The sequence below is a fragment of the Odontesthes bonariensis genome, chromosome 15 (genome assembly GCF_027942865.1).
Source record: "Odontesthes bonariensis isolate fOdoBon6 chromosome 15, fOdoBon6.hap1, whole genome shotgun sequence".
NCBI lineage: Eukaryota > Metazoa > Chordata > Actinopteri > Atheriniformes > Atherinopsidae > Odontesthes > Odontesthes bonariensis.
In genome coordinates, this window is record NC_134520.1 from 19,999,568 (window position 1) to 20,020,503 (window position 20,936).

Consider the following 20,936-nt stretch of genomic DNA (forward strand, 5'->3'; position numbering starts at 1 on the left):
CCGCTGACGGTAAGCGGGTCATATGAGGGAATAGTTGCACAGTGAATACACTGAGCACATGGATTACATTAAAATGAATGAAAAGTTGGTGTGCCAAAGGAAGAAGTCGTGGATGAAAGCACCATTTTAAGGGCAAATGTTGCAAATTATGATGGTTATTGCTGTATTTGTTCCTATGATAAAATAAAATGAAACGAACAAAGAAGTCATTGTGTATGTTTTAACTTGAATTTGTACAAACACCTGGAGGCGTGCACGTTGTCATGGCAGGTTTCTTCAAACTGGTTGTCCTTTCAGTGAATATTGCTAAGTCTCAACACTAACTACAACTGCCAGGTGAAGAACACGTTGTGTAATATTCAGCACAAATGGTGAATCTGGGTGTCGGTTAAAAATGTAAACGTTTGTCCAATAAATATGTATTTGGTCCAAATTATCAGATGAGCTACTGCAGGTAGAATTTGGAGTTAAACGCGGGATAAAAAGCACCTGTGGGTCCCGGGAAGCTTAAACCTGTACAACAGGTCACTGTGTCATCTCTGTGGTTAAAAGATTAGGAAGTCACATGAGGCGTTTAAACGTTTCTGTGGCTTGAACTCGCCCATTTCACTTCAATGAGCAAAAAAAAAGTCTCAGTGGAAATGCCGATAAACTTTATTATATTTGCAGATGCTATACATGGAGCAACCTCCACAATTTTAATCAAAATGATACAGCAAATCCCAACACTGTCAATTCATGATTTGTATATTGCATACAAGCCCTAGATCAAAGATTACAAACTTTATGTATGATGCAGACAACACTAAAAATCAATGTTATCCCTGATGCACAACATCCAAATACAAAGACTCATCTTGATCACGTCAGTTTTGACTCTTTAATATCCAATGTGTCCACAAGGTGGAGCTCTCCTCAAAGTAAATCCAGAACCCCACCTTTGAGCACTAATTCTGCTACAACCACAACTTCGAGGTTTTCCCATTTAAGTCTCTGGAAAGTTAAAAAATATGGCACACATCCCATTCTGTCAACAGCAACTAGCACATGACTCAATTCATCATTTTCCTCTGTTTGTCCAGCTCACACTTGGGTAAAAAATAAATTTTACATGAGGGGAAGCTTGTTTTGGAAGCCGATGTACAATTTCAGCAACTTTTTATGACATTGCAAGAACTTGAATGCAGCACTGACTGTTTAGAGTGAATCGTTTTGTTGCTGTCACAATGGTGTGAATAAAAATTAACTCTCCGTTTTCCCTTGTGCAATATGAACAGAAAGTTTCAAATGGGTTCATTTGAGTTGAGCAAGAATGAACTGATTTCCCTTCATCCAAATGGACTTGTATTGTGGAAATGTTTGTTTTCTGTAAGGCAGGAAGTGATGTCTGCCTTTGAGTTTTAGACAAACAACTGGAAGTGACAGCAGGGAAGCTTGTGGGGCAACCAAAACTGAGGGAACAATGTGAGGGGAATAAACAACATGGAGTAAAAAAAATAAATATAAAGGTCCCTTCTCAAAGAAAAATAACTTGTACAACAACATTTCTGGACCAAAGAGAATCTAGGATCTCCTCAATGATTTGACACAATTTGATGGCACGAGTTTATAAAAACGCACGCGTTCTGAATTCAGGATTAAGAGGAGCAAAGTACATGCATTTCAGTTTTGGATTGTAAATGAAAAGCTGATATGAAAGACCTGCAGAAAATAGTTTTTTTTTCTTTTTTTAAACAGCAGTAGAATATAAGTGAGTAGATATTTTGTCCATTCACAAAGAGAATATTATTGGCTTTTTGTAGCTTTAGCCCTTTCTGATTATTAAGAATGAGCCAGATTATTGATAGAGCTGAAATGCATGTACACAGTTTTACACTCTCAGTAAGCATGCACAGAGAAACAGTAAGTACAGTACAAAGTCATGGGGCTAAGAATGCCCCCCCACCCCCAACAAGCAGAAAAAGACACAGCATACAGCCAGTTAATGTCCATGGATGGTCACCAAGCTCCACCTCATCTGCACTGGAACCCGGGGGAGCACATGGCAGAGCCAGAATTACCAGCACCGTGATAAAGGCTTGGTGTTTTTTTTTTGTTTTTTTTTCCAGTTTAATACAGCAACAGAGATGAATTCCTTCAGTCTTCGCCTGCGTGGCACATGGATGGGGGCTGCTTGTTGCACAGCATGAACTGCAGCACAGGTGTACAAAGCAGCTGCCATGTTGTAATCTAAGACACTGTAGCAGCAGCCATCGTGCACCAGACAGACATGTCCCATGAAGAGTTAGGAGGGAACTGCATGGTTATAATATATCCAGCTGAGGCCTTTAAGCCCATGAGATGGTGTGGTCCACAGATGGGACAAACATCAGCACACTACTCAATAACCACAGCAGATGAGGAGTCGGTTCCTCCAAGAGCTATGAATCATGGGAGTTTATTTCGCAAGGCTGCTTCTTTAAGCTTGTCCAAAATGTCAAGTCAGTTAAAAGGAAATATAACACTCAATGTAAAAATAAAAAAGGAGCATGAAAAAAAAAAAAAAAAAAAAAAAGAGTGGTTCCAGCACTCTTAGACCCACTTCCTCAACGCTGGGCCAACTTTGGAGAGTTGTAAAAAACAATTTAAAAAATAAAATAAATAGATAAGAATCCCATTTTCTACTCATTGGATTGTCCCAAAGGCTTTTGGTCAACAGAGTGTGATTGAATGATAACAAAAAGATAAATAAATATTTAAAAAAAGTAAAACAAGCAACAAAAAGAGAAGAGGAAAAACAAAAAAGGATGAATGACTGACAGCATGACAGCATGTCTGGACATTTTCCAGAGTCACCGCTTGTGATAGGCACCTAGAAAAAGAGGGAAGAGACAGAGATTTATCAGCATGCCGGTTCATCAGATATTTATTTACTCTGTGGTCTCTGCTTCTTATGCTAACTGCTCCTCTACTTAGGTGAAACCATTACTTATGTTTATGCTTTGGAGAAATTCATCACTTCCTGTGTGCCAGTGGTCTTCTCTGAGGAAATGCCTAATTATGTGTGTTCATTTAGAGACCGTTTGCAGCAGTGCTGTTTTTGTTCCAAACGAATATCAAACTCTTTTTTTTAGATGTTTATAGACAGATGAGTGAAGGAAATAAATTTTCACTTAGTGTCACTTAACTGCATTCACCATTTTTCACCTTTTTAAATGGATGTCAAAGACGAAATGATAAACCAATGTTTTGAGACTAATTTTTTTTTAAATTTCTGGCACAAAGAACTGAAAATTTTCCAGTTAGCACCAGAATCATAATTTGGTCAGTTATGCTATCCTCTATGCTAATGGAAATCCATCTTGATCTCCAGTTTTTTTTAATTCTTTATCGTAACACTTACATCCTACATGTGCAGTCATGCCAGTTGTGTGAGTATCTAGTGAATTTATCACTTCAAACAATTAGAAAATGCTAATATGACCAAAGAATAAACATAGGCTATGCTACAGAATAGGCATTAATGTATTGGGTGACTAAATACACTGTTGTGGTCCTGAAACAAGCAGCACATAATACATTTTTCTTTATTACGAACACACTGTTAGTACCTTTGTAAGCAGCCTCTGGTCTTGTGGGAGGGCGAGAGGCAACAGGGTTGTCTGAGTAGCCATAACCAGAGTTCACATTCTCATAGTCATGTGTACGAGGCTGAGGAGGCCTGAGACAGACGGGGAGAAAACAAGAGCCAAGACATTAATGATGTGGTAGGGGTTTCTGCTTCATGACTGACTGGAAATATTGGGTCTTTAGTTTGTTCTTGTACCTGGCAGGCTTGCTGTGATTTTTCTGCCTCTGGTAGTCAGCCTCCTCTCGTGTTCTGGGCCGCACAACTTCCTCTGGATTTGGCTGGAAACCAACAAAAATTATGGTCCGAGTGCTTCAGGGGAAGCCGACGTTTATACACAATAAAACGACGGCTAAAAAAAAAAAAAAAATTTGCCACTAAGCCCATGATTCAAAAATACGTATGATTATGGAAAATTACCCTGTATTCTCCCTCTTGCCGCCTCCTTTCCATTGCCATCCTCTCCACTGCCAACCTATCCCTTTCTCGTTCCTTTTCCTTCTCCCGCTCTCGATTCTTCCTGTATTCCTTCTTCTCTTGTTCCATCATGAGTCGGGCGATTTCCTGCCAAAGCAAGAAAGCCGGATAATGTGCACAAGCAAAGAAAACACTTCATGTCCAACAGGCTTTCATATATGGGCTTAACACATGTTACATTAGATAATTCCCACTCGAAATGATCAGAAAATACTCATTTCACAGCCTGTTTATTTAAAACAGGCACTAATTAACATAACACTAGGCTATGCATTACATAATGTCTGGTTTAGACATGGATTTTATAGGGTTAAATGTCATAAAGCTGACTTAACTGGCTGAACGTGGGAAATGAAAGAATATAAAAAGAGGACAGACAACATAAAAGTTTCCAGACTTGCCCACTCACCTCGTCTTGTGCTACTTGGGCTGCACGCACATGCATCTTGCTTGCCTGAAACCAGGGAATAATCAAAACATTACAGTTTTACATACATAATGTTGCCGTCCCAACATCATGTAACATAAGAAATTACTCTGATCGAGTTTTTTTTATTTTTATTTTTTTAAAAAGAGGCTTCAGATTTGCCTTATGTGTTGAGTGCCAAATCAAGAGACAAATCAAAATCAGACTCCATACTGAATTTGAAGAGCCAGTCAGACGTTCTTTTTTTCCTTTTGTGGTGTTCTGTTAAAACAAAGGCAGTTGATATAAAGAAGTGACCTTGTACTCGCTATATCACACCTCTTATGCTAATGTTGGACCTCTTAAAAAGTAATGGAAATGCTTATCATATGGATGAAATAAAAAGTAAAAAAAGTTTACCAACTGGAGCTCTATCAAGATAGTAAGAGACAAGGAAGCGACATCTGTATACTTTCCATTCTTACCCTTTCCCCTCCATGACAGGGTCCACCCTGCCAGAAATCACCCCATTTGTGATTTCTGGCTAAGACATAAATATAAATATATTTATATAAATATTCAATTCAATTCAATTCATTTTTATTTATATAGCGCCAAATACAACAAATGTCATCTCAAGGCACAATATATACCTTCTTCACCTCCACACGTGGAATCTAAGTCATGATTCGGCTTTAAAAGGAGACTCATCTCCCCAAGTAAAACAAACAAACCAACTTTTTGTATTAGGACTGACTGCTCTGACCACTCATCTAGTAAAGCCTCTTTAGAAGAGGTTCAGAGTGACTGTGTACACTTTTGACCTACAACCTGGTCTCATGCATTAGTGTTAATATTCAGCTCTCTCTTCTTGTATTTAAGTGTTTGTCACCGTTTCTTGGCCTGAGTGTTTAATTTCTCAACAATGGTGCACATGACAGCCCGCCTTACATGTTAACAAATTACAAAAAAAATGTGACACATGTAGTTTCCCTTCCTACCTTGATTTCCTCTTCTTGCAGTTTTCTTGCAACTTCCATGTCCTTCTGCTCCTGCTCACGAAGATCGAGCTTTACCAACCCCTTGGTGGCCTCGTTCAGTCCGTACTCACTTTCTCTTATAACTGCTCCGCTCACTTTGTTCACAATACGACCTGCAGGTGGAATCAAATCACACAAGCATAAGTATATTACATGGGGGAAAAAAAAAAAGAGAAGAAAATCAAGGCTGCAAAGATTGATAATTTCAAGGAACAGACAGGCATGAAGAGCTGTTTCTCTAATGTCACACAATTGCGAGAAATTTACAATTACCAAGAAGCAGTGATCATGTCATTTGCTTGTCTTGTCCAGTCAACAGTTGAAAACCAAGAATTATAATTAGTGATTTACATGACGTCAAGGGAAAGTCAGAAATTCCTGCATTTGTCTTGATGAATAAAATAATTACATTGATTGAAAGGTTTAGAGTCCACTGCATGGTTGATCAATCAGCAGCTTGTTCGACTGCAACTGCATTTGATTGCAGTTGTAGTTAAAGCCTCGAGAAACCTAAAAGGGCTTCAGTGAATCTCCACTGGCGATTATCATTGTGTTTCGTTAACGATTTTGTCAGTTAAGAGCTTTTTTTCTTTTGATAGGATAATACAACCAGATCAGCAACCCTGAAACCCTTTGTAAAATGCATGAAGCTACTTCTACTGGAAAACCACAGCACACGTCAGTTTCAGCAGTGTTACAATTCAGCAAAAAAAAAAAAAATATAAGAGAGAGCGAACCCCACAACAGCAACAAATTATTTCAAGCTATCAGAACCTGTTGTAAAAAAAAGACTTGGATCCTGGTTATTTAAACAGGGAAAAGCAGTGATATCATTAGTGACTGCCGTGTTAGATCGACCCACCACCAGAGATTGCCACAGCAGAAAGCAGCACACCACACAAACACCCCTGCAGAGCCCAGAGGGATGCTCAGGGTGGTACCTGTCTCTCTGTTGGGATGACTATGACTGCGCTCCCTTCCGGGATCCTCCCCCTGTCGGGGGTCCCAGGGCTCCCTGGTGTCGTCTCGTTCTTCAGTGCTCCTGAACTCATCAAAAACCTCGTTGGGGCTGGAATGGGTACGCTGCCGGCTCCTGGCTCTCCTCCTACCATCATCCTCTTCCTCCTCCCAGGACGCCCTGCTCCCCTTCGGCCTGTCTCTGCTGTGTCCTGGCTCCGGAAAGTCATCTTCAAGTTCTCTCTCCCTACTCCTGGTTCTTGCTTGTTGTTTGTCTTTTCGTCTTTGTCTGTCTCTCTCTTCATATCTGTCCACATCACGTCCTCCATCTCTGGATCTTTCCTTGTCCCCGTCCTGCTCCCTGCCTCTCCTTTGGTCTTTTCCCACATGCCTCTCCCAGTCTTGATCTCTGCCCCTGTCTCTGTCATGCCTATGCCTATCTCTATCCAAGACCGTGTCTCTTTCTATTGGACTCTGTGGTGGAGGTGGTCTAGCTGGTCTCTCCTTCCTCCTCACCACTCTATCTGTGTCCCTGCCCCCTTGGTCCCTGGCTCTGCCGGTGTGTGCAGGCTCATACTCTGGATACCTGTCCCCATGCTTCCCTCTGGAGGGCAGCAGGTGCTCTGGATATGGATCTGCATTCCTGTGACGTCCTCCCTCTGCTGCTAGGTAGTGCTCAGGATATCTGGAGTGGCTATGGGGTGCTACAGAATCCAGTTTCGGGTACCTGCTCCTTTTTGGCTCAGTTGAATAATGGTCTGGAGAGTGATCTTGTCGCGATCGGACTGGAGAGTACGTATCATATCGACCAGGGGAACTTGATTTGTGGCGGCTAGGTTTGTCCACATCAAGGGGTCTTGCAGCTGAGCAGGACAGAGTGGAGGGATTGATGATGGTTCATGAGAACATGGAAATGTGAAAAAGAACATCAGACATGGACGATTTAAGCTAAGATAGTTAGTAAGCATGTAGTTAAACAGCACTTGTGAGGAGAGTGATGGTCAAAGGACAAAGTTCAGGCAGTGGATGAAAAATGCAGGTTTTAGAGGTGCCAAAAATGTTCAGAAATGTGTTCACCAAGGAAAATTAAGCCTAGCCTGATAAAATTAGGTCTTATAAATATAAAATAATTTCACGCTACACAGCCAATATATACTGTAATACCTTAGAACACAGTTTGATTTTGATCGACAATTGGAAATGAAGGCACACAAGTTAAAGGAAAGAAAAGCAAACACTCAGCATGATAAGCGAATGACTTATCTTAGTTAAAAAAAAAAAAAAACTCCATGAAAACCAGTCTCCTGAGTGATGGACAGAAATTCAAATGAAAACAAATGAGTGGAAATGCACATTGAAGACGCACAAAGCACTAGCCAATCATCGCTGGTGTGACTCACTGCAAAGGAATTCCTGTTATCCAACAGGCTCCTTAAAATCTAATAGATTTTGTGAAAAAAAAAAAAAAAGTTTGACTGAAAAACACCTTGACTGCCAGTACCTTCCCACAGTGATAGGGTTAGTGAATGTTTGCCCTTTTAGTTCATTCTGGTTTTAAAAACATTTGCCCCATTCTCTCTCCTGACAGTTTGTGCCAAAGTCAAGTGGAGACTTGTGTTCTGACTCCACGAGATTAAGACCAACACAGTCAGCAGCCCATCATTTCCTGAGAGGAGCCGATTTCACCACCCGAGCCCTCTGGATGGATGATCCAGAGGGCGAGTGAATGTGCAAATGAGGAAGAACTTTCTTACAAACATTCTGCCATGAACAAAATTCTTTCCATCACAACTCAAGATAAACAGTAAACAATGGAACTCCATCTTTGTCCTGCCATGAGCACATTCACGCTCATCCAGTTTTAGTCGCACAGAGACATTATACTCGAGTGGTTACGCAACGTACAGAGCTGTACAAAAAACACAGTGGGGTCGCCGGTGGCATAAATAGTCTAGTGAATGCAGTGACGAGTTGCTTATTTTTTTGCTACATCCCGAGCATCTGCTACAAGGAGCTAAGGCACCAGAATGGATTGCCGTCCACACACACAGACAAAGCAAGTCAGGCAGGCTGACAGCTGCAGACACTGTTGCAGTTGTGTTTATGTCAACAAAGTGGTCAATGTCTGTGTCTATTCAAAGCTGTATGCACTTCAAACACAGCCCCAAAACTACCCGAGCTTCAGTTGCTGCGTCACTAATCTTACAAAGTAAGAATTATTACGTCTTCGTAAAGCTGCAAAACAGAGAAGAGATGCACCGTAAACAGTGATTGTCAGTATGAACAAAGAAATGACTCTCCGGACTGATCACCACTTAGGAGTTAAATTAATGTGCTCTGAGGAAAAAAAATATATATATCCAAACCGTTCATGAAAAATGGGAAATAATCTGCCACATTAAATTCAGGAGGAAGAGACAGCTGCAGAGAGAAAAAAAAAAAAAAAAGAATAAAAAAAAAGCTGAACTTCCTCCAACACTCGAGTCACACGTGTGGCGAGGCCAGGCTCAGACCTCGACACTGCACACTTAAATGTCTGACATTTCAGCAGCAGAAAAACCAAAACTGTCATCTTCTACAAACGAGCCATGCTGAACCTGCATTCCTCAACATGGAGATTATGCAGGATTTGGGATCAAAGCTCCAACAGAAAAGAAAAGGATTTAAATGAACCTCAGTGGGATGAATCATGCAGTGTGTGTGTGTGTGTGTGTGTGTGTGTGTGTGTGTCTTTGTGGGCTTGTATGCTGGAGGTATATCAATAAATAGAAACATACTGGAACAACTAAACTTTTGTTGTGGATAATTATCACTGGGGCAAAATAAAGAGGTTCCCTTTAATATCAAAGTCAGCATCTGATATGAAAGCACTTATAAGCTGTATCTGGAGCACTGCTGAATACATTTGGACCAGCAGCTGCTCTTAAATGGGAGCAAAATAACTAATTATTTCTCGGCAGGAAAATGCAAGTCTTCCTTCAAGGTTAATTACGCGATTATAAATGCATCCCCGTATTTTTGCCTGAAGTCAGCAACAGTCTCCAGCGGAAGCACACCCTCACGCATTCAAAGCTAGAGGGATAAAATGTCCACCCATTCATCAGTTCTTCCACATTAGCTCACAGAGGCAATGAAATACATATGACACACACACACACACACACACACACACACACACACGAGTGATGCTCTCCCCCACCTGCGTGGTCCTCAAAGTAGTCCTCGTCAAAGTTTGTTTCCAGCTGCTTCTGTCTCTTCCTCTCCTCTTTCATCTCCTTTTCCTGCATCTTACGAGCAATGGCCTACAAACAAAAAGGAATATGGGGAAAAAAATAAAAATAAAATCACGTTACCATGGTGAGATGCGTCAATTGGCACACAGAAGGAGATTTCCATCAGATTGAAAAAGATAACGAGCATCATCTGAGATATTCTGAAAAGGTGCTTGTAATTTAACAGTTGATGGATTAAACCTGAACATCAGTTCTTGGTCAATGCTGATATGTGGAAAACAGACACGGATTTTAGAACTCTCCTCTTTAACAAAATCGTGCCAACTTGGCATCAGAGAAAAAAAATAAAAATAAATCCTCAAATCTCTGATTTTTACACAAGGCGGCACATACATTGTAAATAGGACTTTGAGAATAAAATAGAGGCTAAACCTTTGTGGCCATCACAAAGACAGGACTGCGTGAACTTGGTAACAGTTCAATATGAATGGCCAAATCATTCCAGGACATCAATAATAAGAGACAAGGCACTGACAAGTAGATGCAGCCCATATTGTACCTGCTCAGGCAGAAATGTGTGCGTTTGTTCCTTACCGCATCCTTCTCTTCTTGCTGTCGCTGCCACTCTGCTTGTCGGACCAGTTCTTCCTGAATCTCCTGTGCGATTTCATTATCTTGACGCTCACTGGTGTTCCCACAGATTCATGTGCATTTAGTGTGGAGGAGAACCAACAACAGAACATTAAGAACAGATGCTAAAGTAGGGCTTTGACAACACTGCTATTTGTATTCCTTGTGCTTAATGGGCTACATTGAACGGATTAAGTTACGTGAAGACACTTAAGCATGATTCAATTAAAAATCCCGCCTTAGCCACTTTATATCTTTGACAATAAAATACATTTTAAGCGGTCATGTTACATAAGGGAGGACGGCTTTGAAGTTGTCTAGCATGCAGCGAGATAGCGGGTGAGCTTCTGGCAGGAGCTTGTTACGATGTTGATCTCAAAAGCTTGCATTGGCTCACTCGTCTCTAAACAGCATGATTTTGACAGAAAACACCATCTGCCTGGAGGTCTGCTATGCAAAGATCCCTTCTCTGGGAACACACATACATGAGTGTGATGCCACACTGGCAGCAGCTGAACAGGTATCTACCCTGAATGCACCTGAGTGTTAACGGCTCAGAAGGAAGTTGGCGAAAGTAAACTAACTATGCCTTCAACACCGTGTACATATAAAAAAAAAAAAAAAAAATAATAATTTTTAAAAAAAAGTACTGTTGCCGTATTGCCGTGTGTCTGCATGTTCCACTGCCTTGAGAGTGGGTGGCCATGAGGTGGCACTGGCACATGCGGGCTGGATGGCATTATGAGCTAGCAGCAGGACGAGCAGCACAGGCCTGCATGAGCGGTGGGGCATCTGGTCTCTCTCTGGGGGTTCAAGCTCACCACTAGAGCTGTCTATGTTTGTACATTTGAAACTGTGAACTCACTGAGTCAGCAATATTATCTTGATAAAAACTGCAGAGCAAAGAGAAGGGCTTTAACTCCAAGTGACCTTTTATCAGCCTCTGTTGCAGCCTAAAGGTCCGGATTGAACGAGAAGCAACACAACACTTTTCTATGTTGAAACTTGTTTCCCGCAACAAGCCGCTGTAGTTGGCATGTTTGGATACTGCAAAGGCTAACTAGCCCACTGAGGAACTTAAGCATATCTCATGGCTAAAGACAATACCGCAAAGAGACCACAAGAACTGGAAATGATCCACTTAAACTGCTTGCAATGTTCTCTGCATGTTTGTGTGCATATATGTCAAACTGTCAGACAAATATGCATTTTGAGAACTAGCGCAACATTCACGAGCACAGCTGCTGAACAGCTACAGCTGCTCTTTATCACAAAGTGAAGGAATGCTAAGTCTGTATCTTACGAGTCCCCAAATCCATCTTTAAACCTTCTGAATATTGTTCTTTAACAAAAAACAAAGTGACATTACCTTGTAATTTACAACAATAAAGAGGGTTACTGATACCCTTGTTAACGAATGAGAAGCTACCCATAGTGGGAGTGTTGGATTAATGTGGTTTGGAGTAATAATGCAATTTCAGACTAGTTGGAAACTGCGTTTTTCAACCCAACAACCACTGACCTCAGTTATTACTTACGGGTTTACTTCAGGACATTTCATTTCAGAAATTATATCAAACAAATATAAAGTTACAGTTCTGTTGATTTCACTTATAAAAAAAAAAAAAAAAAGAAAATCATAACCAAGTTAACGCCCCACGTTTAATCTATCATAAAAAAATAAGCAAAAAGACCAAATACAGTCACATACATCTAATCTAAATCTTTCACCAGATTACTATGCTGCCCAGTCTAAAGTGATCCTTGCTCCTCATTGGCTGATACTCTTGTGTATGATTTTACTGCCCATACTTAACTGGTGTGTGTGTGTGTGTGTGTGTGTGTGTGTGTGTGAGTCACCCACATTTCAACATGTTGTTTCTGGTTCTGGATCTTTGCCCTCTCATCCTCCTCTTCTTGTAGTTTCTTGGCCACTAGCAGGTCCTTCTGCACCAGGCGGCTCTTATGGACATTGGAAGCCAAGTGGCTCTCAACTAAAGACACAAACATACAAGCGGTGCTCTTAAAAATGTGTAAACACAAACCAGGTCAAGTCAGACAGCACTAATAATGTGGAATCAGATAAATAACGAGCAGTTTATTTACAAGTCTATATTTATTTTTTTTGTTCACGTTTTCCTCTCCGAAGAGCAGCAGTGTGAAGATTGTCTGCGGAGAACAAGATAAACGTTGAGGAAGCAGACGTTTCAGCCTCGTGTGATGAACGGAGCGAGCGCTTCGCTTCTGAGAAATGAAGGTTTGCAGCTGAGGCGTCGTTCCAAGGTTGTGTGACGGCACGCTGTGGCCATAACAGATAATAAATCTCGCTTGCTGACGCACTCCCAACACTTTGTAAGCATGGAGTGCATCACTCATTCGCTCAGCTCTGTGTCACACATCCATTGATCGGTTGCCAGCTTTCATGTGAAAAAGGAGCAAATTACATTTGCCAATTTAACCGTGAGAAGCTCCACAACATTTCTGCTTCTGACTGGTGGGATTGAAAAAGGAAGCCGAGTCACAGCTGTGCCAACGTGATAAAAAGTCAAAGGGTTAATCATTGATTTTTTTTTTTTGGGGGGGGGGGGGGGGGTGTTGGCGGTGACGCTGCCATCAATTGTTTAAGTTTACGACACCTCACGAAAAATATGTCAAAAGCCAAGATAAGGCTATCATTTATCCACTGCCGTGTTTGTTCAACAGGAAAACCGATTCATCTCTCAGGGGGAGAAAAATCATAAAAACATTTCCAGACATGTTCCGTCATTCAACTAACAAAGAAGAAGAAGAAAAAAAGGGTTAAATGGAGAAAGGCCAAATGTGTGAACCTCAGGGACATCAGAGAGCTTTAAACCCAAATAAAGAGAGCAGATTACAGAGAAGTAAAAAAAAAAAAAACAAACAAAAAAAAACAGAGTACTGACACAGCGATATCAGAAGTTTTCCATGTGACGACATTTGGATGAAAATAAAAGCCAGCTGTTTGTACTCATCACCGTTAAATTAAGGTGCTAAAAAAAAGACTATAGACTGTATATCTATAACTCTCATATCAGCCTGCAATCTCCTCATGAATTCCAGGGTCAAAGGGGAAATTAACATTTTCTTCCAGCACAAATCACTTCACTTCACTTGTTGACAAAAAAAGCAAAGAATAACGAGCCTCGTGGTCCTTACACACCAAGGCAGCAATCAGCACTCAGAAGCACTGGAGAATGTCTGCAGATTGTAAAGTGCTATCTCTGCTTTTTTCCACATTTTTTCCCCATCTGTTGGAACTGTCCGTGGCAAAGGTCACTCTGGGTGTTAGGTATAGAATATAAGCTCTCTGTGCTAACATTAACTTTGCTATTCTTTTATGCATGAGCTTAAACAAATGTGCAAACCAATCCAAGTTAGTTTAACACAGGTTTTTGAGTAGTCTACGCACAATAAGAACACTCAATTACGAAATACTAAAAGCTGACCTTATAAAGAGCTGGTTTTATACAAACACTTTTGTCTATGTTTTTTTTTACCTTATAAAATAATGTAAAAACTACCAAGTCCTTTCTGCACTGCAAAGTTATTTCCTCTAACACAGGTTGTTCGACCTAGTTTGCAGGGAGATTTTTATCTTTGTGGCGTGTTCAAGTGCAACATTTTTAGCCAACACAATGGCAATGTGAGGAGACATGGGCTACTTTACTGCCACTGGTTTCTGAAGCTGGTCTGGTGCATAAGAGGCTTTAGTTTTACTCCACTAAGGCTTAAGAGGGTTAATAATACAAGAGGCAAGCCAAGCAATCGCAGAGTGATTAAAGCTGATATGCACAAAGGCTATGGTTAAGTGACTTCTGGCAGAGTTTGCAGCATAATTAAAATTTTTATGGAGCGGGGAAAGTGGCATATTTGTGGAAACAGAGAAACAGACTATTGTTCAGTGCAGTGAAGTGACATCTACTGTTTTCCACTGGGTCTCCACTATGAATTCATCCACTCTTCAAATCAAAACGTTCAAATCCTAACGCTGACAAACTTCTAAGACCCACTTAGAGAAGTAGCCTTTTCCTTTTGGTTCCTGTTATTATCGTTTTAAATGAACAAGTACAGGTTAAATATATGTGAAGGTGAAGACTGTCATTAATGTCATCTGCATTTGTTAATGATTGAAGGAAAGACCTTGTTTTGTCTGGGGCTATATTTATCTGCACCCCTAGGCAAACAAAAATGTCCTTTCAGCCTAACACAGCAGGAGACGGCTTACCCTACAGCAACAACGCCCAAGCAAATGAAGCCTCTGGCCAAAGAAAGAACATTTTCAAAAGCAGAAAAAAAAAAAAAAAAAAAAAAAAAAAAAATCATGAGCTGTTGTTTCATCCCATTACTGTAAAAAAAAAACAGAAGCATGGATACATCCTCTCTTTTTTAAAAATCATGTGCAAAATATGCAAGTAATTATTTACACATGTTCTCGCATGAACAGCACCATCAGATGACCTAATGGGGCAAGGACAAACACGTAGCTGACTAAACACACAAGTGCAGCGCACACGCATGCAGTCGAGAGACTATAGAGCGTTACTCTGGCCAACTTTAGATCTAAATCAGGCCTTCTCTGTACAACAGCTGCAGCACACAAAATGAATACGATCCTGACAAACCACATGCGTCAGTTCACCGATTCAACAGGCCTGCTCTCACACAGTGCCGCTGTGGCACCCTGCGCCATTCACTCAGTTAATTGTGTGGCTGAAACAGAGTTTGTATTAGCTCAAAGAGCTCACCACTGCAGTTTACCCTGTTTTACCTTCATCTCTGTCCACAAAGAGAAGTATGACAGTCTATCCGCCTGAAATAATTAGAATTCACAAAATTTGTCACACATTTGAATATTTCACAGGAGCCATCATAAGACAATGTTTCTCCCACGTAAGTTACCCTTGGTAGAAATAAGACGACTCACTCATCTCTTGAGGCGAAAATGTGGGAATCGGGAGGAAATAAAACACGGCTTATCTGTACTCTCTTACTTTCTTGTTCTTGGAGGTTGTAGGCCAGGGAGTGGTCCTCCAGCACAGCGAAGTCTCGGCACACTGGAGAAAAAAAAAAAAAAAAAAAAGAATACATCTGACTGAATTGAAGTAACAACATTTAGGATGCTTCAACCATGCATCCTCATTCAAACGCTATGCAACTCGTGCAGGTGAAATCTGAGACAGATGAGATATTAAAATGTGGCCTTTATAGTAACATCCGGCCCACCTGCCTACACACTAGTGAAAGATTTATCAATAAGTCATTCAATTTATCTAGCAGATCATTCGTCATTTGCTGATTGTTTCATGAAGTCAGTAAATCAATTATGAACGCAGCCACAGTTGTGTCAGCATGGCTGTTTCGGAGCAATTTTTATATAACCTGTGGACATTATTCAATTAACTGTTAACAGATTGAGATAAGTGCACTGCAAACAAAATATGGATCTACTTAAGCCAGTGTTTCTCAATTCCGGCCCTCGGGACCCACTGCCCTGCATGTTTTCGATGTTTCCCTCCTCCAGCACACCCGATTCAAATGAATGGCTCCTGATCAGGCCACTGCAGAGCTTGATGACGAGCTAAATCATTTTCAAAGTTGCTAAAAGTGAAAAGGCTGTTGAACGGGTTAACGAGCAGGACAACAGGAGAATTTTTGCAAACCTGTGCTGTTTCGTGTATGAGCTGATAAGAATGCAGCCTAGCGAGGTTAAGAAAGACCGCAGCATAGCGTTATTATGAAGCTCAACTACTCATCTCAGTTTACAGAGCGATGTATGAGGATCGTGTCAACTGGATCACAAACAAAGCGATCAGAAAATTCAAAGTCAGAGTCAAAACTACACCGTTTCTCGGGCTGATAGCTTGGCCATCTGGCATGTGGTTTGCTCATGTTTGTTGAAAAACTGCATGATGTGAAACTGGAGAGGAACTAGAAATTGCCCTCGCACCACAAAAAGCCCCGAAAGATGCGCAAAGTGATGTTAGATTATCTATATGTAGGGTTATTTAGAGATGAGAATTTCCTGCGAAATGAGAAAAAAAAAAAAAGTTACTGATGGGCCGCTTCCTCAAAGACATTTATAGATGTCTAAATCATATCCATTTAAGCGTAACCCCATTTCAAACCAAGTTTTCTAAAACCCAAAAAACAAAACAAAAAAAACCCTCAAATCTGTAGCTTACTTATTCATTTATACCTCGTTTCACAGATACAAATACAAAGGACATTATTTTCAGCATCTTCAATGACCAACTTCTTCACATATAGAAGATTTAAACAAGCCACACAGCCAACAAATAAGTGGGGAAAGAGGCTTGTTTACCACTGTGTTCCATAACCCGGCCTTTTAGTTTCACTCTTTAACCGTTTGGGGACTGAGAATACCAATAGAGTGCAACCTGCGTGCATTCTTGACGATTACAAGATTTCAGCAGCTTAACAGTTTGTGGTTGTCCAATTCTTCTCTTTGTGATGCACACCGTATATTATCTATGAAAGACAGGTCTGGACTGCACCAGGCCAATAAGGCACACGCACTGTCAATGAAGCCATGCAGAATGAGGTCTGGCAACAACAAACCTCCCATAAAAATATGTAATCTTGATGCCAGCATGTCTTTCCAAAAATCTGAACATCTCTGCATTAATGGTGCATTCACACAGATGGAAGACACTCCTACCATGTGCCCCGATACGCCCCCCATACCATCACAGATGTGTGCACTGTAAACAGCCTGGATGGTCTTACTCATCTTTGGCAGTTGAAAACCTATGTCCATTTCCCCCAAAAGCAGCTGAAACACAAACTAAACTGTTGACAACAACAATAATAACAATAACATAAGCTTGTGTCCAGAGAACTTTCTCCAAATACGGATCGATTTCTGGTGTCAGTATTACTGAAGATGGCAATATGCTGAGAGCATTCGTTATGAAAACAATTCTTCAGAAAACCGTAGGAGGGGTGCTTTCCTAAAAAAACACCCAAAAGCACCACAACACATCCACCTTTAGTGTTTTCCGAAACTAGACTAGCTTTTCCCCCCGATTTGAATATTTGGTACCGACTGCTCTTCGAAGGCAGGCAACTTCCTGTGTAGGAGAGCTAAGGGGATATTTAAAACCTGTCACAACCTCCGATAATTACAGATGGGGAGTTATGTCGACATGGATAAAGTACCATCCACCGTTCATCAACGGCATTCTTTCAATTCTACAGCAGGATTGATTTTTCCCCCATCAGCTGATATGCCACAATATATTACATATATTCACTTCATTCTGATCTTAAATTTAGAGCTTTCTTCTACAGATTACTTAATTCACACGCACAAAAGATAACGTACAACAGCGCCTGACAGCTTTACGTCACAAAACACTGAAGAATTATTTCCTGTTACTACTGCAAAGTAGTACTAGGAGGCTCAGATCGGCTGGTAGTAGTTGTAGTAGTAGATGGCAGATGCCTGCTTGAATGGAGGCAGACATGCTAAAAAGAGGAGGGCATGACCTCCACAAAGTCTCACCCCGACTCGAGCCAGTTTGGAATTTGATTGAGTGTTTTCCCACCATATGCTTTCTAATCTTCTTAACCAAGAAACAGACATCTTATTGAGGGTTTATCTACTTTTATAGCTTGCACACCACTGTGTTTATAACAACACCGAGCTACAGGGCACATACGCATTATAGCTCACAGCTATGGTTTAGGCTCCAAATCCATCATTTCAATCACTTGAGGGTGGAGAAAAAAAGAAGAAAAAAAAGCCCACCATCACTGTCAGCACTGTGCACGATGACCGCGAGAAGCTAGTCTTTGTGTTTCATGTGGCAGTGGGTAAACAAGCTCAGCTAGTCCTCTGGCAATAGAGCGGTTAAGTGGACAACTAAAAAAAGGTTTTTACCATTTTCCCCAAAAAATGAGGGATGGAACTGAAACTTTTCAAGCAGCTCTCCCAGTCTTTCCCTCTGCAGAGTGGATAAGCAGTGCAAAATGCTGGATTCTTCTGTCTCTGACCAGAATAACAAGCATCCTGCTGAGCAGCTGCTTCACACTCACAGGATGGGTTGTTTCAACCAGAGCAGTAGCACATCAATGATCCATTTCATACCAAAAGCCCAGCCATCCACTCACTACCATGTGGACATCAGAAGCAAAAAGCAAAGTTTGGGGATGAGTGCAATGTTTTTTTTCTTTAAGGACATTTTTGAGTAGAAGCAACTTTCACAGACAGAGGCAAAACAAAGCGTTAAACAGTATCCTCAGAACCATAAACAGGCAAACAACTCAATGAGATCTGTGCTGAAGCCACAAGTCACCTGACCCCTGAAACACTGCGTTTTTTTACAATGTTGTCGTGACACATTCCCATAAACCATTTTACTACAACTTAAACATATGGGGACACAATATTCTAGCATACACATATATATATGTATATACATATATAAAATTGGAACCATATTTTGACTGGGATACAAAAAGCTGGCGCGGCACCTGCACCAAAGCTAAGGAGTGTGATTACTGTTGTCATCTGTCTTTTGTATGTAAGACTAGTTTGTTTGCTAATACTAACTAGCCGGCTGAGCTACGAGCTATCACAGCCACAGAGTCTGAGACCAAACATTAACACTTGTTTTCAATCGTTAAACGTTAGCCCCCGCTAGTGTCCCCCAAACAGCTGGCTAGCTTCACATTTAGCTGGGAAACGTGGACATTACCCTCTTTCACTCCAGGTAGTTTATTCTTGTCGATGCTAACGTTACATTCAGCCATGTTGTCACCGATAATAAGTAAAAAGAAAAAATGTATATAAATTAGAAAAAAAAAGGTTGACGGTGAATTGCACTTCCGCGTGTCTTCCGAAGGTTAACGGCAGCCCAGTGATTGATCGCCTTCACTCATAAACCCGATTGATGGTTCAGGTGCTGGACGGCCCTTTGATTAGTTTCGGTCGCCACCCTCTGCCGATACGTCGCTGCCGAGGCTAGCGTGTCAGATTTTCTACGAGCGTCCCTCCTCCCTGACCATAGACGCTTCCTTCAACCAGACCCACAAAAGCGACGCAGTCGATAAACACATCACTTCCTGTCTAGGGATGTCTAAATAAAAGGCGCTAAGTGTCGTAACCATAAACATTATAAAGTCTATATGTCTATGGTTGTAAGTAAACATTTAAAATAATAATAATAATAATAATAATAATAATAATAATAATAATAATAATAATAATAATAATAATAATAAATCAATCAATCAATCAATCAATCTATGTATATATATATATATATATATATATATATATATATTTTTTTTTTTTTTAAATGTTTACTTTTCAAAAAAAGGCCCTGTGTGGTTATCACCTGGAAAAAAATGGATTTTGGTTTGCAATATCTCTCAAATCATTCATATGGTGATGAAAGATTTCAGGAGCATTAACACCATTATTGAAACTTTTCAAACTTACATTTGGGCTTCAATTTATATTGAATTGTCATGTAGTAGATAAATGATTGAGGTTAGATTTAAACATCAATCATGGGTTTAACTTGATTAGACTGAGACATTTGTAAAAGAATGCACTTGGTATTTCCAAAATTTTTTTCTTTTATATAGATATTTTATATATATATAATATATATATATATACATATATATATATATATACATATATATTATGATAATTCAAAAGCAAATATAATGGACAGATGACAGGCCACAGGCAGAGGACCAAGGGCCAAAAGAAGTCAGGGACACGTTTATCCAAGAAATGAACATGTTATCCCCAAAACAGATGCAGAAACAGATCCTGAGTTTAAAACAAAGCATTGGTAAAACAATGCCAAGCTGCAATATAAAGACCAAGAGTAATATACGTCCCAAAGACACAGAGAAGCTAAAAAAAAAACAAGAACTGAATGCTGTCACAAAAATATGTAGCTAAAATGACCAAAATGAAACACAAAACAACCAAAACGATAAGCAAAATGACCACAATTACAAATAGCACTAGCAAATAGATGAGGAATTTCCAAAATAAGCCAAGAAATGTCCTTAAAAGATGCAAATTGAAAAAAAAATGACCTCAAACAAAAAAAAGAAAACACCCAAGACTTAGCCACAAATTGACCAAAAAGATATGCTAAATGATCAATATGAGACACAAAATTGTACAAGAAAAGAATAACAAAGGGATACAAATAACCCGATGTTACACAAATGCTTCCATATATACTACGTAGATACAAAATCACCACAAATTGTATCTTTAGGAATTGTAATTTTACATTTCTCGTAGTTTGTCGCTTTCATTAGTCAATGGGAGCATTTTCGGGTCCAGGGATTTGTCATGTCATAATCCATACAAGCCCAAATCAGGCACGTGTTGCTTCGGTAAGTCATTGTGAAAATCACAAACTACGCAGTCTATTTTTCTCTAAGGTCCAAGAACTACATACATTTGTAAGAAGAAAAGCCTATCAGCAGACACTAAATTTACCTCTTTACTTAAGTTGAAAGGCCAACATACTCCACTTCCGGTTTGACTGTAGTGACTTGTGAAAATT

General features: G+C 40.2%; 1 protein-coding gene across 3 annotated transcripts; it reads right to left on the reverse strand.

Annotated features, from left to right (window-relative positions):
• Positions 1-638: 638 nt before the first annotated feature.
• ccdc50a (coiled-coil domain containing 50a) lies at positions 639-19,429 on the reverse strand. Of its 3 annotated transcripts, none has more exons than XM_075485422.1 (13): positions 19,092-19,429; positions 15,363-15,425; positions 12,215-12,344; positions 10,315-10,405; positions 9,687-9,789; positions 6,472-7,350; positions 5,492-5,643; positions 4,725-4,772; positions 4,494-4,538; positions 4,028-4,171; positions 3,806-3,888; positions 3,591-3,700; positions 639-2,851 (listed from the first exon to the last, which is right to left on the reverse strand). In XM_075485422.1, the coding sequence occupies exons 1-13, from the start codon at positions 19,144-19,146 to the stop codon at positions 2,832-2,834; spliced, it is 1,923 nt and encodes a 640-aa protein (XP_075341537.1). In that variant the 5' UTR covers positions 19,147-19,429; the 3' UTR covers positions 639-2,831. The 3 variants fall into 3 exon arrangements, with proteins under 3 accessions (XP_075341537.1, XP_075341536.1, XP_075341538.1); XM_075485421.1 differs by having other exon boundaries at positions 4,674-4,772; XM_075485423.1 differs by lacking the exon at positions 4,725-4,772.
• Positions 19,430-20,936: the final 1,507 nt, after the last annotated feature.

Coding starts and splice junctions, on each gene's coding strand:
- ccdc50a (XM_075485421.1), bottom strand. CDS start 19,146: ATGGCTGAATGTAACGTTAGCATCGACAAGAATAAACTACCTGGAGTG. Junction 15,426..19,091: donor ACTACCTGGAGTGAAAGAGG/GTAATGTCCACG, acceptor TTTTTTCTCCAG/TGTGCCGAGACTTCGCTGTG. Junction 9,790..10,314: donor AGCAAGAAGAGAAGGATGCG/GTAAGGAACAAA, acceptor TTTTGTTTGTAG/GCCATTGCTCGTAAGATGCA.